General features: G+C 35.3%; 1 protein-coding gene across 9 annotated transcripts in view; it reads left to right on the top strand.

Annotated features, from left to right (window-relative positions):
- Positions 1-22,144, top strand: part of LOC129724004 (uncharacterized) — a 338,375-nt gene that overhangs the window by 122,421 nt on the left and 193,810 nt on the right. For 8 of the 9 annotated variants that reach the window (XM_055678582.1, XM_055678575.1, XM_055678574.1 and 5 more), the window contains 4 exons: positions 1,979-2,141; positions 2,462-2,575; positions 2,921-3,005; positions 16,849-16,978. In XM_055678582.1, coding sequence (XP_055534557.1) covers positions 1,979-2,141; positions 2,462-2,575; positions 2,921-3,005; positions 16,849-16,978 — 492 coding nt within the window. Of the gene's footprint in view, positions 1-1,978; positions 2,142-2,461; positions 2,576-2,920; positions 3,006-16,848; positions 16,979-20,998; positions 21,076-22,144 lie in introns of those variants that run through there. The other variant, XM_055678583.1, reaches the window with a different exon arrangement.

Here is a 22,144-nt window from a genome sequence, read left to right on the forward strand (position 1 = left end):
TACAAAAATGACAAAAATTACCACAGTGATAGAAAAAGGCAAAAATGACAGAAAACAAGAAGAAAAAAAATGACAATTACAAAAGTGTCAAAATTGACAAAAGGGAATATTCGTAAATGACGTAGCATCAGAATGGGGAGAAGGAACGGAGGGCTTTCAGTTGCAGTGACGAAACGTGATGGCGGGGACGGTGGGGGGTCAATCCAAGTTACGCAGCCAATATAAAACTATGAGAAAATTTTCATTGTATTTTTTATTACTGTTTTGCTTATTTAGGGTCATTTTTTATACTTTCTTGTCTTTTCTTGTTCATTAATGATACAATGCATGATTTTTAATTTGATAAATAAAATTTGCACGATCAAAACTTGTCATGGGGGGAACGGTTGTTATAAAGATACGTTATTATCTCGAGGGGGTGCAACTTTTTGATGAAACGCTACGATGGGGGATAAATAACAACATGACAAAAGTGACAAAACAAAACAAAAAATCACAGGCATTGATGCAAAAATTAATAAATCAATAAGGACTAAAATGGCAAAAATAAAAAAAGGAGCATTGTAAAATTAATTAAAAAAAAACAAAAATTTCAAAATATGACGTGAATGACAAATATTCGAAGAGAACAAGTACAGACAAAAATTTAAAAAATCACAAAAATGATAAAAGAAGATATAATGAAAACAAAAATAATTGCAAAGATGACAAAAATGACAAATATAACAATAGAGACAAAAGAGACAGAAATAAAAAAATACAAAACCGGTGAGAGTTATCATAGTTACGAAAATGACAAATTAAGCGTGGTTAAAAATTTGTAACAATAACAACCAGAATAACAATAATGCTTTTACAAACAAAAAAGACGAATACTCACGCATGACAAAAATGTCATGAATATCAAATAATGTATATAATGTATAGAATATAAGAGAACATTGTATTATTATAACAGTAGTTTACATTTGCTTGACGAAAATAAATAAATAAAAATTACATGAATGCCAAAGACAACAAAATTACAAATCGCAAAAACATACAAAAATAGCAAAAATGACAAAAATACGAAAAACCTAACATTCTCAAACCCAATAAAAAACCTCTGTCGGTGTACAGTGAAGTATTTCTTACACGGAGGAAACGTGCCTTGCAAAAAAACTACGTTATTTACCAATGTGAAAAATCCGTGTGAAAAAACCTCACTGTTCGTAGTATAAATGAGAGTGTCATTGTAAAAGATGTCTTATTTAAATCTGGAGTTCGAAGCATGACACATAATAGCATGCTTGGTACTATTAGAAAGCATTCATATATTTTTATGTTTGTTTGGTTAATTTTAAATAAAAACGAGCTAACAACAACGAAGATTGTTAATTGTTACCAATTTTGTATATATAGCCGAACGTTCAATACAGCAATTCAAAAAGCTTTAATTAATAATCCTCCTATTGTTTAAAATGTATGTTATTAAGTTGCGCGATATAGCCTGCAACTAATTATCCTCTTAGCAAATAAAACAAAACAGACAGATGAATTATATTTTCGAGAAAAAAGAACAAAGACCGAAAACATAACTAAGATGCTCAGTTCTTTTTTCCACGTTCAGCTTTATATTAGCCTCTGGGAACTATCTAGATGGAAGTTAATGGCAAATCTATGTCGATCGATCCCATTAGGAATCATTTATCGCACCTATCAGGCCTGCCTGCAGGTTTATCTGTGTAGCCACCTCGAGCCAATCATGGGTAACAAAACGATGGTCATAGTTTCCACTCCAGGGAGGCATTAACCTCCAACCGCTGCTGACCCGGTAGAAACCACTGGCCTTAAGCACATCACGTCAGCACAGCACCGGCTCGAGTCATCTCTGTTTCTTTCACCGCATCACGATGCTGATGCCCTACCCATATCTGTTCTCAGTGTCAAGAGCGTTGATTTTCTCAAAGTAACTTTGTCTCTCATCCTCCTGTTCTAGAATATTTGAAGCGCTGTTCGGATCCGGTAATTGTGTTTCCTACCACTAGCACCGGCGGCGGAGGCGGTTCATTCGGGGCTGGACCAAGCGGAATAGCACCAGGGGGTTTCGGAAGCAGCGGTCTCCAGCATTGCATACTCAGCCGGCCACCAAATCAACCGATGTAAGTTAACAATACACTGCACTCTTACTCATCATTTCATGCGGGGGGAGGGTACTAACTTTTGGTTGTCTGAGCCACTTCATGCCAAGTAATCTCTGCTGAAAAACCATAGCAGTGAAAAGGAAATGTTACCTCAACCCAACCTAAAAATAATCTGGCAAAACAATACGATCATCAACTCCGGAGGGATTTTCAGATTTGCCTCAATGGTGCCCTAAACGGTGCTATAACGCTCCGCTCTACTCCTCATTTACCGCTTCAGCTATTCTCAATGCAAGTCTTCTTTACTTCTTTTCCCTTTTCGTCGGAAATAATTTCAGCCAATTCCCATACGATGAAGATTTTATGTACGACGTCTCGCTGCAGCTTGAATCCGACCGACACGGTGAGCTAGATTCGATAGTGCCTGAACATAAAAGAAGACATAAACATAGGTGAGTATCAAGGCACCCAACCGAAAGCGCTGCAAGTTGCAGTGAAGCTATGAGAGCCGCTACACTGTCGTGTGAAAAAATGTGGTTACGAGGCATACTTCACTACAACATGATGATACCATAATTTTTTTATGACCCATAACATAGAAAGTATTTTAAAATTGCTCAAACTGATGGTATGTTGAAGAAGTTGATAAGAAACTGAGTAACTGAAGTAAGATGCGGTAAAATTGCAGTTCCACATTCTTTCACGAGACACAATGTCACGCGTTCTCCACAGCATCTGCGGCACTCGACAAACTGATTAACTTTTTCACTTTACCGCTTCCGTTCGCCTTCATCCAGACATCACCAGCATCATCACTGCAAGAAGAAAAGACACAAGAAACGGAAAATCCTGGTTCATGATTTGGACGATCAAAGTGTTAAGGTAGGTCATTCCAGCTTGCAGCCATGCTTTTGTGTGCCAAACACACGTAGGTTGATGTGACGTTTGTTCCCGGCCGAGCGACGATATCGAGCGTGGTACTTTTTATCGGTCTGGGTGTTCCACTGAAATAGTCTTGCATCATTAGACGTTGTAGATATGGTACTGCGAGCTGAAAGCTTTACACGGTTTTATTCGTTTTGCTTTGCTGGAAAGATTAGTTCTAATCGTTTTTTGCTCATGAATGCACTTTTGTTAGCAGTCACTTTTTCGAATGGAGAAGAATTTCTTAATCGAAATGCTTACAATAGCTGTAATCTGTATCATCGTTGAATTTGATAAATTTTAAACTTAAAACCTCGCTGTTTATGAATTCAAAAAAAAAACTAGTCAAGCATGACCAAATACCACTTAAAATGAGTAATCCCAAAATTGGGATGTAGCCCAGGGGCCTGAAACCGCCCTAGACGCAATTTTGAAATCCCAATATGGGTATTCCTGTAATCGGAATGATGCACAGAGACCAGAAATTGACCTCATATACCTTTTGAAATTCAATATGGTGGCTGCCGGTTTCTGTAGAACAATTGAAAGTGGCCAAAAAGCACGTAATAGGAGTATTTCCGGAACCGAAATGTTATCTAGAGGCCGTAAATCAGCCCCAGTTACCATTTCGAATCTTTTCAGGGCCACTCAGAGAGTTATTATGTTGAATGAAAGTTAATGACATAAACATATTGATACAAGATAGTATATAGTAATATTAGCCTTCAGTAAAATTGACCAGTAAATTTGATAATCGATTTCAATCGAATATTCTCTAACCTATCGCAAAAATAAATAGACATAATTCAGGCTGTCGTAGTTCTATGTTAATCTTGCGGTCGTGTCTCATACACAGCCTTTTAAATTTTTGGTATGTCATTATTTCCACTTTCATAATATGTATTAAATTTATCTTGGATGATTCTGCTTTTTTCTTCTCAATTTTGGTTATTTTTGTCTATTCTGGTTATTTTTATCACTACACTTTAAAAATAACATTTTTTTTAATTTAAACTTTTGTAAATTTATTCATTTATCATGATTCTGTCACTTTAAAAACGTCATATTTGTAATATTGATAATTGTAATTGTTTTTTTTTTATTTTTGTAATAATATTTCTGTGGGATTTTGTTGTTAAAAGAATTTCTGTCAATTACACTGGTTGACAAAAGCGAAAAAAGTGCCGCCTTAAAGCTCGCAATAGCTGTGCTAGATAGATTATAGCTTTTTAACCATTCCTGTGAAATTTGGTGCCCCTAGACATTATCAAAACTTACGAGAGAGTTCGCAGAGTAACTACTCGCCGGGTTCGTCGCATCACATTATGTTCACGAGCAAACTTAAGTCTCTGAAAAAAAGTTGGTTGCTGGAGGCACAAAAATCCACAGGAATGGCTAAGCACCTATAAAACAGGTCAACACAGGTGCACTCCAAAAGTTCAAACCGTATCAGTTTTTTCCGGTTCGAGCTTTTGGAATACACTTATTTTTCATTTTGTCGACCAGTGTAATCTCTCATTTTTATCTAGTTGGAGCTTTACGACCACACCTGAGTTGACCAGTGTTATCTAAATTATGTAGTTGCTGTAATTCTGTCAATTTTTTGTCTTTATGTCCATTTCTGTGATTCATGTCATTTTTTTGAGATGTATGGCATTTTTGTGATTTTTGTCTTTCTTGTCAATTTTGTCATTGCTGTCATTTTCGTCATTATTGTTATTTTTGTCATTTTCGTAATTTTGAATATTTTTGTAATTTTTGATAATTTTTGTTACTATTGCAACTTTTCATTTTTGCTATTTCTATTTTTTGTTACTTTTGTTATATGGGTCAATCCATACGAAGTGTACATGCCACTTGGACACGACCATCACAGATTTTGTTCAAAGTTGGGGGAATTATTCATCTACTGTCTCTTTGGAAAAATCCCAAATTTTTTGTCGTTTGGAATACCCCCCGCTTTCTAGGACCCCCTATTTATTGCAAAGTCGCGCAATTTTTGTCAAAAATCTCTTTTTCCTTTTTCTGTAATTCATAGTTGTAAGATGTCCGAAAAACATTGATGGATGGTTCTTAAAGGAAATAAACCAAGGAATCCAGAAAAAATATAAGTTTTGACCGGAAGTGTTGTCAGATAAATTATTTTTGTATTTGAAAACTAAATTTACATTTTTCGTCAAATGCAGCCATTTTGATTTTAAATTTGATAATTTAATCGTGTTTCTTGGAAAATTTCACATTAGAAACAACTATCATCCCGAGGTAATATGGGCCAATCCCGAGATATAACATTTTTACGAAAAAAGTTGCAAACTTCGTAATTAATTTTTTTTCTACAATTTATAGACGTAAGTCACCCGAAAAATAGTGATAGATGCATTTTCAAGAAAATAAACCAAGGAATCCAGAAAAAATATTAATTTCGTCCGGTAGTGTTGCCAGATAGATTATTTTTGTATTTTAAAACTAAATTTGCATTTTCGGCAAATGCAGCTAATTTTATTTTAAATTTGATAGTTTTATCGTATTTCTTGGAAAATTTTACGTAAGAAACACTTATCACTCCGTGGTAATATGAGCCAATCTCGAGATATAGCATTTTTACGAAAATAGTTCTGAATTTCGTAATTAATTTTTCGTAAAAATGTTATATCTCAAGATTGGCTCATATTACCACGGAGTGGTAAGTACTTCTTACGTAATATTTTCTGAAAAACACGATGAAATCATCAAATTTAAAATAAATACAAATCAAATTGGCCGAAAAATACAAATTTAATTTTTAAATACAAAAATAATCTATCTGGCAACACTTCCGGGCAAAAACAATATTTTTCCTGGATTCCTTGATTTATTTTCTTCAAAATTCACCTATCACTATTTTTCGAACGTCGTATGTCTATAAATTATAAAATAAAATAATTACGAAGTTTAGAACTTTTTTCGTAAAAATGTTATATCTCGAGATTGGCCCATATTACCTCGGGATGATAGTTGTTTCTTATGTGAAATTTTCCAAGAAACACGATGGAATTATCAAATTTAAAATCAAAATGGCTGCATTTGACGAAAAATGTAAATTTAGTTTTAAAATACGAAAATAATTTATCTGGCAACACTTCCGGTCAAAACTTATATTTTTTCTGGATTCCTTGGTTTATTTCCTTCAAAAATCATCTATCAGTATTTTTCGGAAATTTTACGTCTATGAATTGTAAGAAAAAGAAAAAAGAGATTTTGAACAAAAAATGCGTGACTTCGCAATTCAAGGTTGTTAATCGATAATTCATCATAAACGTCGACAACGATACCGTCTGTCATCGTTATCGATGATAACACTTACGTCTTCAGACATTATCGTCATTGTCAATGACGATAGCTACTGGACGGTATCGAATCAATAACGTTTGTTAACTGCCATACCATCTTTTGCTTCATTAGATTTCATTTAGATGCATTTTCAAAGTAAATATGACAATTCTACATATCTTTCTATTCGAATTTATGCTTCAAAAAGCGCCTCATAAGTTAAAACAATCAAAACTGAGACATTTATTTTCCTGATGAGAAGCGAAACATAAACAAATATGGAAAAGTTTCTTCCTGTTGCCTAGTGATGTTTCGTCTCCAACCCTCCGAAGTGAAAAAAACGTTTCTTCACCGATAACGTCTAGTGACTATCGTTATCGCCGATATCGTTAATGTTTGAAGACGCTATCGTCATCGTCAATAACGATACCATACGTTATCGGTAACGGCGATGACGATTATCGATTATAATCTATCGTATTAACAACCTTGAACAGAAGGGTCCCACAGAGCGGGGGGTATTCCAATCGACACCAAATTTGGAATTTTCCAAAGTGACAGTAGATGAATAATTCTCCCAACTTTGAGCAAAATCTGTGATGGTCGTGTCCAAGTTTGTGCTTTTTCGTGGTCACTTCGTATGGAATGACCCATATATGTCATTTTTGTCTTTCTGTAATTATTGTCTTTTTTGTTATTATTAACATTCATATCGTTTTGTCATTAGTATCACGTTTGTCACTTTTGTAATTTGTTCTAATTTTTTTATTCAGCTCAGTTTTGTTATTCATGACAAACACTAGCAAATTTTGTATTTAATGTATTTTTTGTTTTTTTACTTGTAATACATCCATAGGGTAGAGCGGGGCTAGTTGGTCATTTTTGGTCAAAATGTTCTCTAACTTTTTGTAGGGAATATTATGGCAAAAACTCATTATATGAAAATGTTGCGTTAAGTCTGTAGCTTCTAGAAGAAATATGAACAACTCAAAATAGGTTACGATTTTGCGGATATTTTATGATTTTTGAGTTGGTGTCAAATTGTCCAACTAGCACCTCAGGTGGGGTAAGTTGGTCAGGGTGCGGGAGATTGACCATTTTTATTTCGGAAAGACAATTCAACTATCTTTCCTCACTGCACTGTAGCGTCTCAGTGGAAATCAAACCTCTTCCGGATTTTTGATTATACGTTCGCTTTCCGAAATCTCAAACCATGAGAAAAGTAATTCATAATTGCATGGAACAAATCGTATTATACTTTCATACCCGACGAAAGGTATACGATGAAATCTGTCTGATGGTTTGGTTGGACACTAAATCAAAGACAACACGGATTAAATTGAGAACCGGAGCCGAATTCTAGATTCGCATCTGCAATCACAAGCACTCTACCAAAGGCTCATTAGTTTTTTTGTTGTTGAAAACTTGCATTCGATGAAATTTTCATCGGGTAGGAGGCATTTGCCGATGCATTAGTGTACGTTTTAATTATTTCAGATCAATGACTCGGCATTTATAGTGTCCACTGAAACATTAATAAAAACGACGACGAAATGAAGATAACTTTAACCAAATTGTTTATCATTTAAAATAAATGGTTTTGCTGAGCAGAGCACATGTTGTTTTCGTTTGGTTTTAGTATGCATCACGAAATGTGCCGTTCCTGGATTTGCATTTACTTGGTTACTTGAATTATTGATGATGTGCATAGGACCAACCAGCCCCGCTAGTATGTGGCCAACTAGCCCCTCATGTATTAGATATGAAAATTACTTGCAATACATGAAAATAAGATTTTGGCGAAAATTTGTTTTACACAACTTAAAACTAACAAAAAGTACTTCCATTATGCATTGAACTAGGTTTTTTCAATTTGGCAAGCTTTGTTTAGACAAAAAGTTTCAACTTGAAAACCGAGTAGAATTGATGGCCAATTTGACACCAACCTGTATACAATATACGTCCTAATTGAAACTGTACTTTATTCTGTCATTTAGATTCTCTGGTTATCGCTGCATATCACCCATATTACACGATTTTTTTAATACGTAGATTCGAAGATATTCTCATTGACCAAATAACCCCGTAACCAACTAGCCCCGCTCTACCCTACCTCGATATAAGGCAACCTCGATATAACGTAACTTTTTTAAATGTATTTAAATTGAAAATAAATGATACAGTAAATGTTTTTGGGCTATAAATTGCTTCGAAAAAATGTTTGTAGTGAGTTTTGAAACCAATGAAACTTATACGAAAATTGTCCAAAATGGGCATGACCCTTTCAGACCGGCCTCATATAGTTGCGTAGGTAGAAGGTGACTCAAACAAAATCTTCTCTCTCGCTTTTTGAACGTCCTATTCATTGTTTTATTTCTCATAACGCTATTGTCAACATCGCAGCTACTACGAAAAATAAAAAACTAGGGCAAGCAAGTGTTTTTATACAGGAATTGCTCCGATTTAGGTTTTGTTAGCCGTAATTTTTTATGTTAAGCGTTGTTTGACCAATAAATAGTTAATGGGTTCGATGATGGCAATTTCGGTCACGGGTTACTTTAAAACACGTTTTATTATGTCAAAGCCGACGTTTCAAGGATATATTTCCTCGTCCTCAGGGCAACTACGATTAACAGTTTACAATTTACATAGATTAGTCACACGAATTAAGTTATTACATACACAACTTACAAACAAAACAAACAAGTTCTCGTCAAAATATGGTGCATTGGTGTTAAATTGCTGTTGGTTAACTACACTACACTGTGGATGTCAAATATGTAAAATAATTATTGGTTTGTGACTTTTCAAAATTTAAAAATGCAAACGGATGAGCTACACTTACACAGTATCTTCCAACACACATCACACACGATTAAAGCCGTCGGGAAATGTTGCGTCAAAACGGAGAGAAATAATGTTGCAAGACAGAGATAGAGAGTGATAGAGACTTTACTAGTCTGCATCAACATGTGAGAGATCGCAGCGTGCCGGAGTAAGCGATGCTTAAGTTGTTCGTGTCCGTTCTATAATTTATTGCGGATCTGTCACATGCGATGTAGCACATTTCTAATACCTGTAATGCTTGAATCCTGTCATCCGAAGTTAAAATTCTAGTGTTGGCTATATTGAAACTGTGATTCTCTTCTATCGCATGCTTCATCAACGCCGTCTTTTTAAACTCATCTTCCCTTCCCTCCCTCTCAGTGCTAGAATCTTTATACTGTTCGTAGCGTTTCATGAGAGAGCGGTGCGCGGCAAGACGGTTCTTCAGTTGCTGTGTAGTCATACCAATGTATGAGCTATCGCAGTCTGCACACGGGATACGGTATATTACGTTTCTTTTTGAAAGATGCGAAGAAGAGTCTTTGAGTTTCGTGAAAAGTAGTCTGTTGGTTTTGACGCATTTGAAGCTCAGACTGATGTTTTCATGGTTCTTTTTTATACTGCGTGCCAGTGCGGGTGTGAGGCCGTCAACATGGTGCAAAGATCGATATACTTTCGGTTCCGAGTTTACTTCCTCAACAACGTTATTCGTGCTTCGGTTGATAAATCTGTTGATTAACCGATTTATCAGTGAGCTCGGATAGTTGTTGGTAAGCAAGTGCTCGCGCACTATCTGCTTATTTTCCGTGAGCGATTTGTTCGTCGATAATCGAAACACTCTCCCAATAAAACCGGTTGCCGTATTCAGTTTCTGTGCCAGCGGGTGCATCGAGAGAAAATTAAGAATTCTCCCGGAAGCGACAGGTTTCTTATACCATTCGGTCACAATTTTTTGTTCGTTGGTTCTAATAAGAACCATATCTAAATACGGTAATCGGTTGTTATTTTCTACCTCATATGTGAATTGAATATGTGAGTCGAACCCGTTGAGAGCGTTCCTCACATATTCAATCTTGTCCGCTGGGAGAGCGGTGAACAAATCGTCGACGTATTTTTTAATACATGGAATGTGTACATCGATCTTCGCAAGCACATCATCAAGTAATGTAGTCATTACAAGATCAGCTAAAGCAGGTGACAAGGGATTCCCCATGGCTGTCCCCTCCTTTTGCCGGTAATAGGCCCCACGGAAGTCAATCAGTACATCAACATAATTCAAAATCATATGAACAGGCTAACGAACGGTGGTCATACATCGCCACCAGACACTATCAATCGTTTTTTGATCGAAGCATTTCACGTCAGCAAAAAGTTCATCCGAGAAAATCCAGACTTATGTGTTGTAACCGCTGATAAGGGCAATAAAACAGTTATAATGAAGAGAGAAGATTATGAGTCAAAAATGAGAACCCTTATCGACGACATCGACACATACGAAAGGATCGACGCGGATTGGACAAACAAAATTCAAACGAAAAATAACACGCTGGTGAAATCACTATTCGACCAAAAAATGATTGATCAACCCACCAAGAATCGGCTAACTACATACAACGCGACTTGCCCTAAAATTTATGGATTACCTAAGATTCATAAAGACGGCAATCCACTGAGGGTCATACTGTCATGCATAAATTGCCCAACATATGATCTCTCAAAATACCTTGCAAGCATTCTGCATCATTCGATAGACCACGAGAAATATAACGTACGCAACTCATATGAGTTCTGTACGTTTATTAACAATGTCACGCTTCCCCCCAACTATGTATTGGTATCGTTTGATGTAGTAAGCCTGTTCACTTGCATACCGAGAGACTTGGTGGTACAAGCGGTGAGAAATAACTGGAACTTGATCGAGAAAAATACAACAATCAAAGAGCAAAATGTTTTCATCAAGCTCATTGAGTTTAACATCTCGTCCAGTTATTTCACCTTCCGTGGGGCCTATTACCGGCAAAAGGAGGGGACAGCCATGGGGAATCCCTTGTCACCTGCTTTAGCTGATCTTGTAATGACTACATTACTTGATGATGTGCTTGCGAAGATCGATGTACACATTCCATGTATTAAAAAATACGTCGACGATTTGTTCACCGCTCTCCCAGCGGACAAGATTGAATATGTGAGGAACGCTCTCAACGGGTTCGACTCACATATTCAATTCACATATGAGGTAGAAAATAACAACCGATTACCGTATTTAGATATGGTTCTTATTAGAACCAACGAACAAAAAATTGTGACCGAATGGTATAAGAAACCTGTCGCTTCCGGGAGAATTCTTAATTTTCTCTCGATGCACCCGCTGGCACAGAAACTGAATACGGCAACCGGTTTTATTGGGAGAGTGTTTCGATTATCGACGAACAAATCGCTCACGGAAAATAAGCAGATAGTGCGCGAGCACTTGCTTACCAACAACTATCCGAGCTCACTGATAAATCGGTTAATCAACAGATTTATCAACCGAAGCACGAATAACGTTGTTGAGGAAGTAAACTCGGAACCGAAAGTATATCGATCTTTGCACCATGTTGACGGCCTCACACCCGCACTGGCACGCAGTATAAAAAAGAACCATGAAAACATCAGTCTGAGCTTCAAATGCGTCAAAACCAACAGACTACTTTTCACGAAACTCAAAGACTCTTCTTCGCATCTTTCAAAAAGAAACGTAATATACCGTATCCCGTGTGCAGACTGCGATAGCTCATACATTGGTATGACTACACAGCAACTGAAGAACCGTCTTGCCGCGCACCGCTCTCTCATGAAACGCTACGAACAGTATAAAGATTCTAGCACTGAGAGGGAGGGAAGGGAAGATGAGTTTAAAAAGACGGCGTTGATGAAGCATGCGATAGAAGAGAATCACAGTTTCAATATAGCCAACACTAGAATTTTAACTTCGGATGACAGGATTCAAGCATTACAGGTATTAGAAATGTGCTACATCGCATGTGACAGATCCGCAATAAATTATAGAACGGACACGAACAACTTAAGCATCGCTTACTCCGGCACGCTGCGATCTCTCACATGTTGATGCAGACTAGCAAAGTCTCTATCACTCTCTATCTCTGTCTTGCAACATTATTTCTCTCCGTTTTGACGCAACATTTCCCGACGGCTTTAATCGTGTGTGATGTGTGTTGGAAGATACTGTGTAAGTGTAGCTCATCCGTTTGCATTTTTAAATTTTGAAAAGTCACAAACCAATAATTATTTTACATATTTGACATCCACAGTGTAGTGTAGTTAACCAACAGCAATTTAACACCAATGCACCATATTTTGACGAGAACTTGTTTGTTTTGTTTGTAAGTTGTGTATGTAATAACTTAATTCGTGTGACTAATCTATGTAAATTGTAAACTGTTAATCGTAGTTGCCCTGAGGACGAGGAAATATATCCTTGAAACGTCGGCTTTGACATAATAAAACGTGTTTTAAAGTAACCCGTGACCGAAATTGCCATCATCGAACCCAGTAATTTTTTACCTACACAATTATGTGGGCTCGGTCGGAAAGGGATAAGGAAGGTTTAAGAATACTAATAGGTGATGAGAAATAGGTTTTCACAGTCTTGCATCAATTAAAAAAAATTTTTTTTCGCTTGTTGAAATTTTCTCTAAATGGGCATTAGAAAGGTTTAAAAATGTTGATAGGTGATGAGAAATAAGTTTTCGCGCATCTGTGCGTAACCACCAACAGTCTTGCATCAATTGAAAAAATTGTTTTGCTGTTTGAAAATTGTTCTAAATAAGCATAAGAATGGTTTAAAAATACTGATAGAAGATGGAAAATAGGTTTTCACGCATCTTTGAGTGACCTCTTGTATCAATTGAAAAACATATTTTTTTTGCTTCGGAAAATATTTCTAAATGGGCATAGAAAAGGTTTAAAAATACTGATAGGTTATGGAAAATAAATTTTCGCGCATTTTTGAGTAACCATTAACATTCTTACATGAATTTAAAAAAAATTTGCTTCGATATAACGTAACGACAATAAAAATAAAGTTGCCTTATATCGAGGTATGACTGTATATTTATTTTACACGGCACAGTACCGTTCAGTTTTACAGTGCCAAATACAAAAAACACAAAAGAACTACAGGCAAACTTCGATATAAGGTACATTTCGAATTTTGATTTGTACTTTATATCGCATTGTACCTTATATCGAATCATGCAACATTTTCAACAATAGGGCTTCAAACACTTTATTTTGTTGTCTTTTAATCTACGTATAGTTTATTTATGAAATAGTATCCAACTATAAGTGTGAACCGACTTGTTTTAAATACAATTCAAATCACTTTTTTTTTGCTTTTTTGGAGACTTTCAGCCGCGTCCAAAAAAAGGTAGTCTAGAGCATTGAAAATTGAAAAAAATTCAAGCCGTTATGTTATTATTACTAGTTTTTATTAACCATTTATTTACAAACATACACATTTTTGTATCGAAAATACTTGTTATTTTTTTTAATTTTTGGTTCAATGAATAAGAATAATAAGAACCATGAATATCTGCTTACGGATTGAGATTCAATTATTTCTCCGTTCCTTAGGATTTCGAAACTTGCATTTTCCTCGTTGAATTTTAAAATAACCGTTTGAACGAACTTTTCATTACACATAAAAGTGGTCCAGAAATGTACATTGCATAGTGGTTTAAAACGTGAAAAACGTTATCGTCAACCTTTTGAGTGTAAAAATGCTATTTAAATGCTATAGTGTATTTGACAAATTTTGTTTATATCTTAAGAAGAAACTTTTGATGCATATGATTATTCTGCCTAAAAGTGAGATGATAATTGTATTTATTTTATTACTTATCAAATCAAAGTGAATTCTTTAGCAAAGTTGTAGGTAATTTTATGTAAAAAAAACTTTGCTGGAACACTTTGGTTCTATCTCATGAAAATAGACCACATACAGGTAGTTTCATAAACGCACATTCTCGAAATGTCTAAAAAAATAAATACCAATAAACTTTTTAGGGTGTGATTTAAGAGGCCTACAATGTCCTAGACATTTTTTTATATTTGAGAAATACATTATTCTGTCGAACATACTTTAAGCATATTTTCAATTTTTTCCTAGGTTCTATAACGTTTTTGATAAAAATGCTCTTTTTTAAATCAAAACTTGTTTCAGCTGAGAGAGTGTTCAAGTGCGGTTTATGAAAGAAAAACTGGGTTTGGAACATTTATATGAGCATTGTATTTTAAATTTCACACAGATTGTTCAGGGGTCAAACTTCAAGTTAATTTTTTCATCAGCTCCCCCGTTCCCATCCACCCTATATCATGTTTTCTCGGCAAAATTAAACTTGTGTACGTTTTTTCAAACTTCCGCTGAGTGCAACGTAATTTATAGACACTTCCTAAATAATCAATAGTGAGCAGAAATGTTGACAAGATAACCAGTATGTTGTTTATAGAAGTTTCCATGCCAATTTCGGAGTTATTTGTGACATAATATAAATATGTACCTTATATCGAGGTAAAATGAACCTTATATCGAGTGACGCTACATCGAAGGTACCTTATAACGAGGATACCTTATATCGAAATTTGTCTGTACTACTGCTGTTTGCTGGCGCGAATAATTATTTTCTTTTGTGGTGGCGAGGCCACCCGTGTCCTTGCCTCTTTCGAGAGCGGAGATTTTTCTAATTTATATAATTTTTATCTTTGTCATTTTTAATATTCATGTCGTTTGTGTCATTTCTGACATTATTGTAATATATGTCATGTTATGCAAATTTCGTGTTTTTTGTCACTCTTGTTATTTTTTATCAATTTGGTCATTTTTTGTTATTTTTGTCATTTGTGTCAATTTTGTTTTTTTTCGCCATTTTTGTCATTTTTGTCGTTTTTGTCATTTTTGTCATTTCTGTCATTTTTGTCTTTTTTTTCATTTTTGTCATTTTTGTCATTTTTGTCATTTTTGTCAATTTTATCATTTTTGTCGTTTTTGCCATTTTGTAATTTTTTTCACTTTTGTTATTTTCGTCATGTTTACCTCTTCTGTCACTTTGGTAACTTTTGTTACATTTGACGTTTTTGTCATTTTTTCCTTTTTTTTCCAATTTTTGTCATTTATTTCATATTTTCCATTTCTTTCATTTTTGTCATTTTTTCATTTATGTTGTTTTCGTCACTTTTGTTATCTTTAACGTTTTTATCATTTCTGTCATTTTGGCCATTTTTACCATTTTTGTCATTTTAGTTGTTTTTGTTATTTATGTCGTTTATGTCATTTTATGTCATTTTTGTCATTTATGCCATTTCTTGATATTTTTATCATTCCTGTCACTTTTGTTAATTCTGCTATTTTCATCATTTTTGTTATTTTTATCAGTTGTGTTATTTTTATTTGTTTTATTATTTTTTTTATTGCTATTTTCATTTTTTTATAAATATACTTTTTATTGTGTTATTTTATCTTTGAGTTTTCATATTGTCATCTTTGTCGTTTTCGTTAGTATATTTTTTATGTTGTTTTTTGATTTTCATAATTTTTTTTTCTTCATCTAATTTCATAATTTTTATTATACGTTTGAATTAAGTTATTTTTGTTATTTCTGTTACTTTTATCTTTTGTTTTTTCATCAGTATTTTTGTCATTTGCACTTTTTGTTTCCAACCAGTTATTTTTATTTCTTTTTTTGTTGTTGTATTTCTTCTATTTTTTTTTTTTCTTCACATATTTCTTCTAATTGTATTTGTTGAAGTCTTCGTAAATTTTGTTCTTTCTTTTATTTTGTGTTATTTATGTATTTTTTTATTAATTCACGTGTCTCTATGATTTTTGTAGTTTTGAGTAATTTTTGTTTGTTTGTAGTTGAGGTAATTATATTTTGCAGTCATTGTATTTGTGGAAGTTTTTCTATTTTTTTTCATAATGTGTTCTTGTTTTGTTTCGCCACTCGAAAGGCCACGTTTGTAGTGAGATCTGTTTGTTTCGTCATGTTTGTTATTCCTTTCAGTTGTGCATTTCTTTTTGTACATGTTTCTGTTATACATTTATGTCTTATTTTTCGTTCTTGTTATATTCTTTAATTTTTGTTAAAAACTTTTTTATTTTTGTTATGTTTGTTATATATCTGATTGAAAATTTTGTCTATATTTTTCAGCAATATTAGCTCAAAGAAAATAGCTTTTTTTGTGGATGCTTGTGAACAAACGTAATGTTCTACGAATCTTACACTGTATTGCAAATTTTCAATAACAAATTCCTCTGCCAAAATTTAATTGAAGAAACGATATCTCAAAATTTTCAATAACAAATTCTTTTAACAAAAATTAAATTGAAGAAACGAATTAAATAATTTTAAATATTACTCAGCTCTCATTTTTGTTAGAGAATCGAACCTCGCAATACGACAGCATTTTGTTGTTATCACTTTCATTTCATACTATAAATATATTTTATTACGTGATCTATAAAAAATTATAACAGGAATTGAAGGTATTGAACCGTTGATAGTCAATAATCATTTTATTTATTCATTGGGTCGGGTAATTCACATACATAACTTATGAGCAACGTTTAAGCAAATCAAGCTAATTTGTTACTCATTCATCCACACAGGTTATAGACCCTGACGATCTTCCACAGCGCGCACGTTGGACGATAATCGCAACCGCTTGCCTACTACTGATAATGTGCCTGCTCCTAGTCGGAATAACGCTCCGAATGGCTCCCATAATCGACGATATGGGTAAGTATCTCTATGAGGAAGCTTTTTATAGCGAAAACTGTAGCTGCGTTTTATGGTGAAATAATTATGGAATTTCCGTCGTGCCGTCAAGCTTGTCTTAGGGGAAATTGTTGATTTAAAACTTTTCTACTTTTCCTCTCTTCATCGTTTCCATAGAGAAACCGTGAGAGAGATTCTGCGCATACAGGCTGCACTCAGAATGGAAAATTCGCCCGCTGCTACCACGTGTTGCCTGCTGATGGTAATAAAACCATTTGTTGCTACAAGGCGATCAGGCCGAATGCAATCCTCATGTTTAAGTGATGGTTTCCTGTTTCCTGGGAGAGGGGAAATTGATGAACACTCTTCTAAATTGAGTATAATGTCAGTTTCAGTAAGCGCCTGTTAGCCTCCCCCCACACTGGTAGTGAGATTAAATTTTTGCGGTATTGATTTATTTTATTATAACCAATCTCAAACCTCGAAATCTATAAGTCCTGTAACCAATGGTTTTGTTTTTCTGTCATAAGCATCAAAGAGAACCTCTTTGTAATCAAATGATACGCACTCAAAAGAAGATGACCTTCTCTAAGCACGGCTGAAACAATAAATCCTCTTTGAGGCTAAAACACTCATCAAGCAATAAAAAGCACAGCATATGCTATAGCACTAAATCCTTATTTGCCGGTAGAAAAACCCAACCCTAACTCTGCGAATTGCGTACCCAATGATAAAGCAGTAGGTAGCACAGATATCCTTCTTCATTACGAAACGGCAATCTCACCCACACGTTTTGAAGCCAAGCTAAGCAAGATATTTCCAGCAAAAGCATCCATCCCAAACAATTGAAGTGTTTTGTTGACAGGTTTGGTGTCTCTGTCTGGAAGAGGAATCTATCTTCATAAAAACACGTTAGACGGACCGGATTCGTTATTTGCTTGACTATCGTGCCTTCCCTCGGGCTGGTCTACAGGAAGTACATGACATTCAACTCTACTCGACTCTGCTGTACTCCCCTAACTAGACGCACACAAGTATCGAATTCCAACACGAAAGCCTCCTAGGTACATCACTATCAATTTGTGCGGGGAGACTGGCAGCGACTGAACCGAGATTAGTCGGTAAGCCGCCTTTCTCAAGAAAAAAATAATGAGCGTAATGTAGTTTTGATAATGGAGAGGAAAGATAGTGTTTCGTGCGTCAACACGATTTTGAGATACTTATCCGGTTAAAAAATAATGTTTTCGTTACATCCCCTTCTCCATGCCATTTTGATTGGCTTCAACCGACGGTAAACGGTTATCGAGTAACGCAAAATGATATTAGTGTATTCGAAATACTATGGCATGGGGTGAATTAAAATATTTATTTACTGGTACATGCGGCTATAAGTAAAATTTCTATCGGTTATTTTGTGAAATGAACCTGAGAAGTCTCTGAGGTTTTGTAAAATGAATTGAGGTAAAATAATCACTAAACAAATCCTTGCATTCTATTGGAAATGTGCTGTTATTCGATATGTACTGACAAATGATGGTTTTTAAATTGAAAAGTATCAATCACAACGAAAAGTCTGAACTGTTTCTTTTAGGAGCTGAATTAACGTTTGCACACATTACATTAAACACTCATCACTCTGATTTTTTCCACCTCGGTAATTTCTGTTGTATTTCAGATTTACTGTAGCTTCCGTTAAACTTGTACTTATTATCTTTTAAACTTCGAGATTGGAATAGAAGGCTTATTGACCCGAACATGACTACTAAACATACATAACCTCGACCTAGTGCAGTATTGTTTGAAAATCATTTACTACGACTATGTGCTGCACTCTGCTGTAAACAGAGAGATTGAAACAGTGAATATAGGCTTCACACGGAACTGACATCATCGACGATATAAATATTAGTCAATTGACGGCCGGTTGGAGTTTCAAGCCACTATTGTTGGAAACACAACCAAATCAAATTGCGGTTGAAAACACATCTAACCTCCGATATCATATCATGTCATTGAAGCAATAAAACTGTTTTGTTTTCATTTTTTCCAGGTGAGTATCATACCACTGAAAATTGTAATATCAAATTGACTCTCGCAAACAGTAAGTACCTCTTATTTCCATGGAAATTAAATTACCACCGGGCCATCTTTGATAACATCAATCCTTTGTTAGCCAACAAAGCGCAATCCGTTACCGTGTCGAACTATTGAAAAGTATGTCAATATCGAAAGTTTCCACCCCTCCGTCCTCCCCATCGCCATTTTCACAGCAGTATCGATCAAGGTTCACTTCATTTCTGAGGTTTGACCGAAAAGCCACAACACTTTCATCATCGCTATACAATTGACGGTTGAATGAAAAAAAAAAGCTTTTCGGCACTTGTCCGGGAACTGAAGAGGACCTCTCTAGTTTAAAGGGCAGTTTGTTGAACAAAGTGGTCATCATCAGCTGTTCAGTACATAACCGCTTTTTATATTTTCATTTTCTTTTCGACTGTGCAGTGTGGTGCGAGAGCTTTATAAAGCCTGGATTTTTTTTTCATTACTCTCCAAATACTGTTTTCTTTGACATGCTGTCAACCTACTATATAGAAACCTCAAAGAATAACAAGTTTTGGGTCGGAACTCCGCCACTAGTGGTGTTGCAAAATATAACTTTTCAGTGTTGCACTTTGGCAGAATTGTGTTTTCAGCAAAGTTGTAGATAATGTTGTCGCAACAAACTTTACTTGAGCCACTATTTGTCTAACTCTTCTTGTTTTGGCTATATATCGTTTTTTATTTGATTACTTCCTACAATTATTTTTTCAAGTATCTAGAAAACTGTAACATTTATAAGTCAACAATGTCCAGCATATATTTGTATATAAACCAAATAAACAACTTTGTGGAAGCCACAAAAAAGGTAGCTTGTGCACAGACTGAGTTATTACCAAAAAAGTAAAAAAAATCTTTTTGAGTTATATATGCAATGCAATAAAGATATTAAAAGTGACAAACGTTTCAATCGTTCGTTTCAATGGGGATGTGCAAATATTTTTCACATTTTTTGACATTGTCTCGGTCTTTAAAGGAGCTATCTTTGTTATGTCTTCTACAAAGTTGTTCGTTTCGATGATATACAAGTATATGCTGTTCATTGTTTTGTAAATATTCAAAAAATCTACTTTTAGGTAGTAGTTTAATATGAAACCTTATGTCTCCAAAACAAGAGAAATATTGGGAAAAATGCCATCGGCCAAATTCTTGACGTAAGACTACATCTTATGCTGCAGGGTATTTTGGTGGCACAGTTACCGGGGGCAGAGCGGAGAGTAAATTTATTAGGAGCGGTCAAGGAAAATTTTCAATTATAACGGTGGTGCGATCATCAGCGTTCTGTTGCACGCATTTCTAGCTGAAAATTATGAAACCGTTTTTTTTCCAGAACTATGAATGGTTGAAGATAAGAGTTATGAGAATTTTCGCAACTACTTCTATTGTAAAATTTTCATGTTTTTCTCAATAATCATTTTTACAATAATGTCCGGACCACCACAGGAAAACGACAGTGTTGCCTCTGAACAGTTTTTCGCAGTAAGATATAACCCTTATTTTAAGAATTTTCACCGTTTACTGTTTACTTTGGAAAAATAAAAGAAAACTTACCGTCAAGAAACCACTTTGGTGAAATTTAATTGTTAAGTTTTAAAGTTTCATAACAGATTAAGAGATGAACTTTTCAAGATCAGGCAAATATACAAAGTTCTCTAAAGGGCTTATTATTTTTCAAATGAAATTATTATTTAAATAATTTGAGCTGAGAAAATAATTCTACTAAAACTACACACACTTAGCTAATCATTAATAATTAACTGAACTTGGAAAAATAAAGGGGGTTAAGAGTATCCCGCATCACGGAAGAAACGCCGTATTAAATTACCCATTGGGTATTTTGTCTTAAAAATTTGGGTAAAAGTAGTTTCGAGTGTATTGTTTATGCTGTATTTTTACTGACTCAGTCACTTACCACGGAGACACAACCCTTCTTTTCCGTTGCAGTCGTGGAGATGCAGAGGTAAACTCGGCCTCCGACAACAACGGCTACTACACCTCCTTTCTTACAACATCCTTTTCTAACGATCGTAAGGACGTGGTCGGCGCCGTTATGGATATTTACAAAGCGGTAACTACTAAACTGTTGTACACTGAAGATGGCAAACTAATCCCAAGTAGCCATATTCGTGATACCTTTTGCAACCTCACTAGCTCAGATCGATCACGGAGGAGCAACTACAAAATGTGCGGTCGTCGAACTCCATAACGCTGATCGCACCACGGTGATACCGTTGACTGTCAGGATCCAGAATGCTGTTGTTGTTTCCATAACAAGGTAGAACTTCACCGGAGGAAGTGACCAATGATTTGTTCGAGCCAAAGCGTTTCGCTGCCGCTACCGTCGTTTCTACAACCCTTCCTTTCGGTCGTCGAACTCTATAACGCTGATCGCACCACGGTGATACCGTTGACTGTCAGGATCCAGAATGCTGTTGTTGTTTCCATAACAAGGTAGAACTTCACCGGAGGAAGTGACCAATGATTTGTTCGAGCCAAAGCGTTTCGCTGCCGCTACCGTCGTTTCTACCCGCTGCTGCGAAATTATGACCGATCGTCGCAGCATCGGATAGTAAAATGATTGGTTCGAGCAGAAGCGGGCTCTTATATAGTCCAAGGAGTACATTCCAGGTTAACCAGGTATAATATTCTGTCGACCTTGTTAGGGGAAAGCAAGCATTAATCTCAGTTCCGAAGGGTCAAAATCTGCTTTTCAACAAGGTTTGACAATCACACAGTGCAACGAAAATTTACCTTTTCTTCTGCCTTGACTATACATGACTTTTCGATGTATTTTGACGCAAAAATAAATTTCCCCGAGTTTGAACACATTTCGCCTTAAGGGGCAACAGTGGCGCCATTTTGAATTTTTGAGAAATCAAAAATTTTTATTGTTTTTTCGACGCTATTTTATTTTAAAGCCAAATATCAAATTTCTAAGAGTTTGTCCACATATCCACGGTCAAAACATAACGACGCGATAATTCTGTCCTAAAACTTACGCGAGATTTTAAGGTTCTGACGGCTCTTGGCCAAAAATGTGACCCTTTTCCCGAAAATGGGAGAGGTTCATGTGAAAACAGTTTTATTGTA

The sequence above is a fragment of the Wyeomyia smithii genome, chromosome 2 (assembly GCF_029784165.1).
Source record: "Wyeomyia smithii strain HCP4-BCI-WySm-NY-G18 chromosome 2, ASM2978416v1, whole genome shotgun sequence".
NCBI lineage: Eukaryota > Metazoa > Arthropoda > Insecta > Diptera > Culicidae > Wyeomyia > Wyeomyia smithii.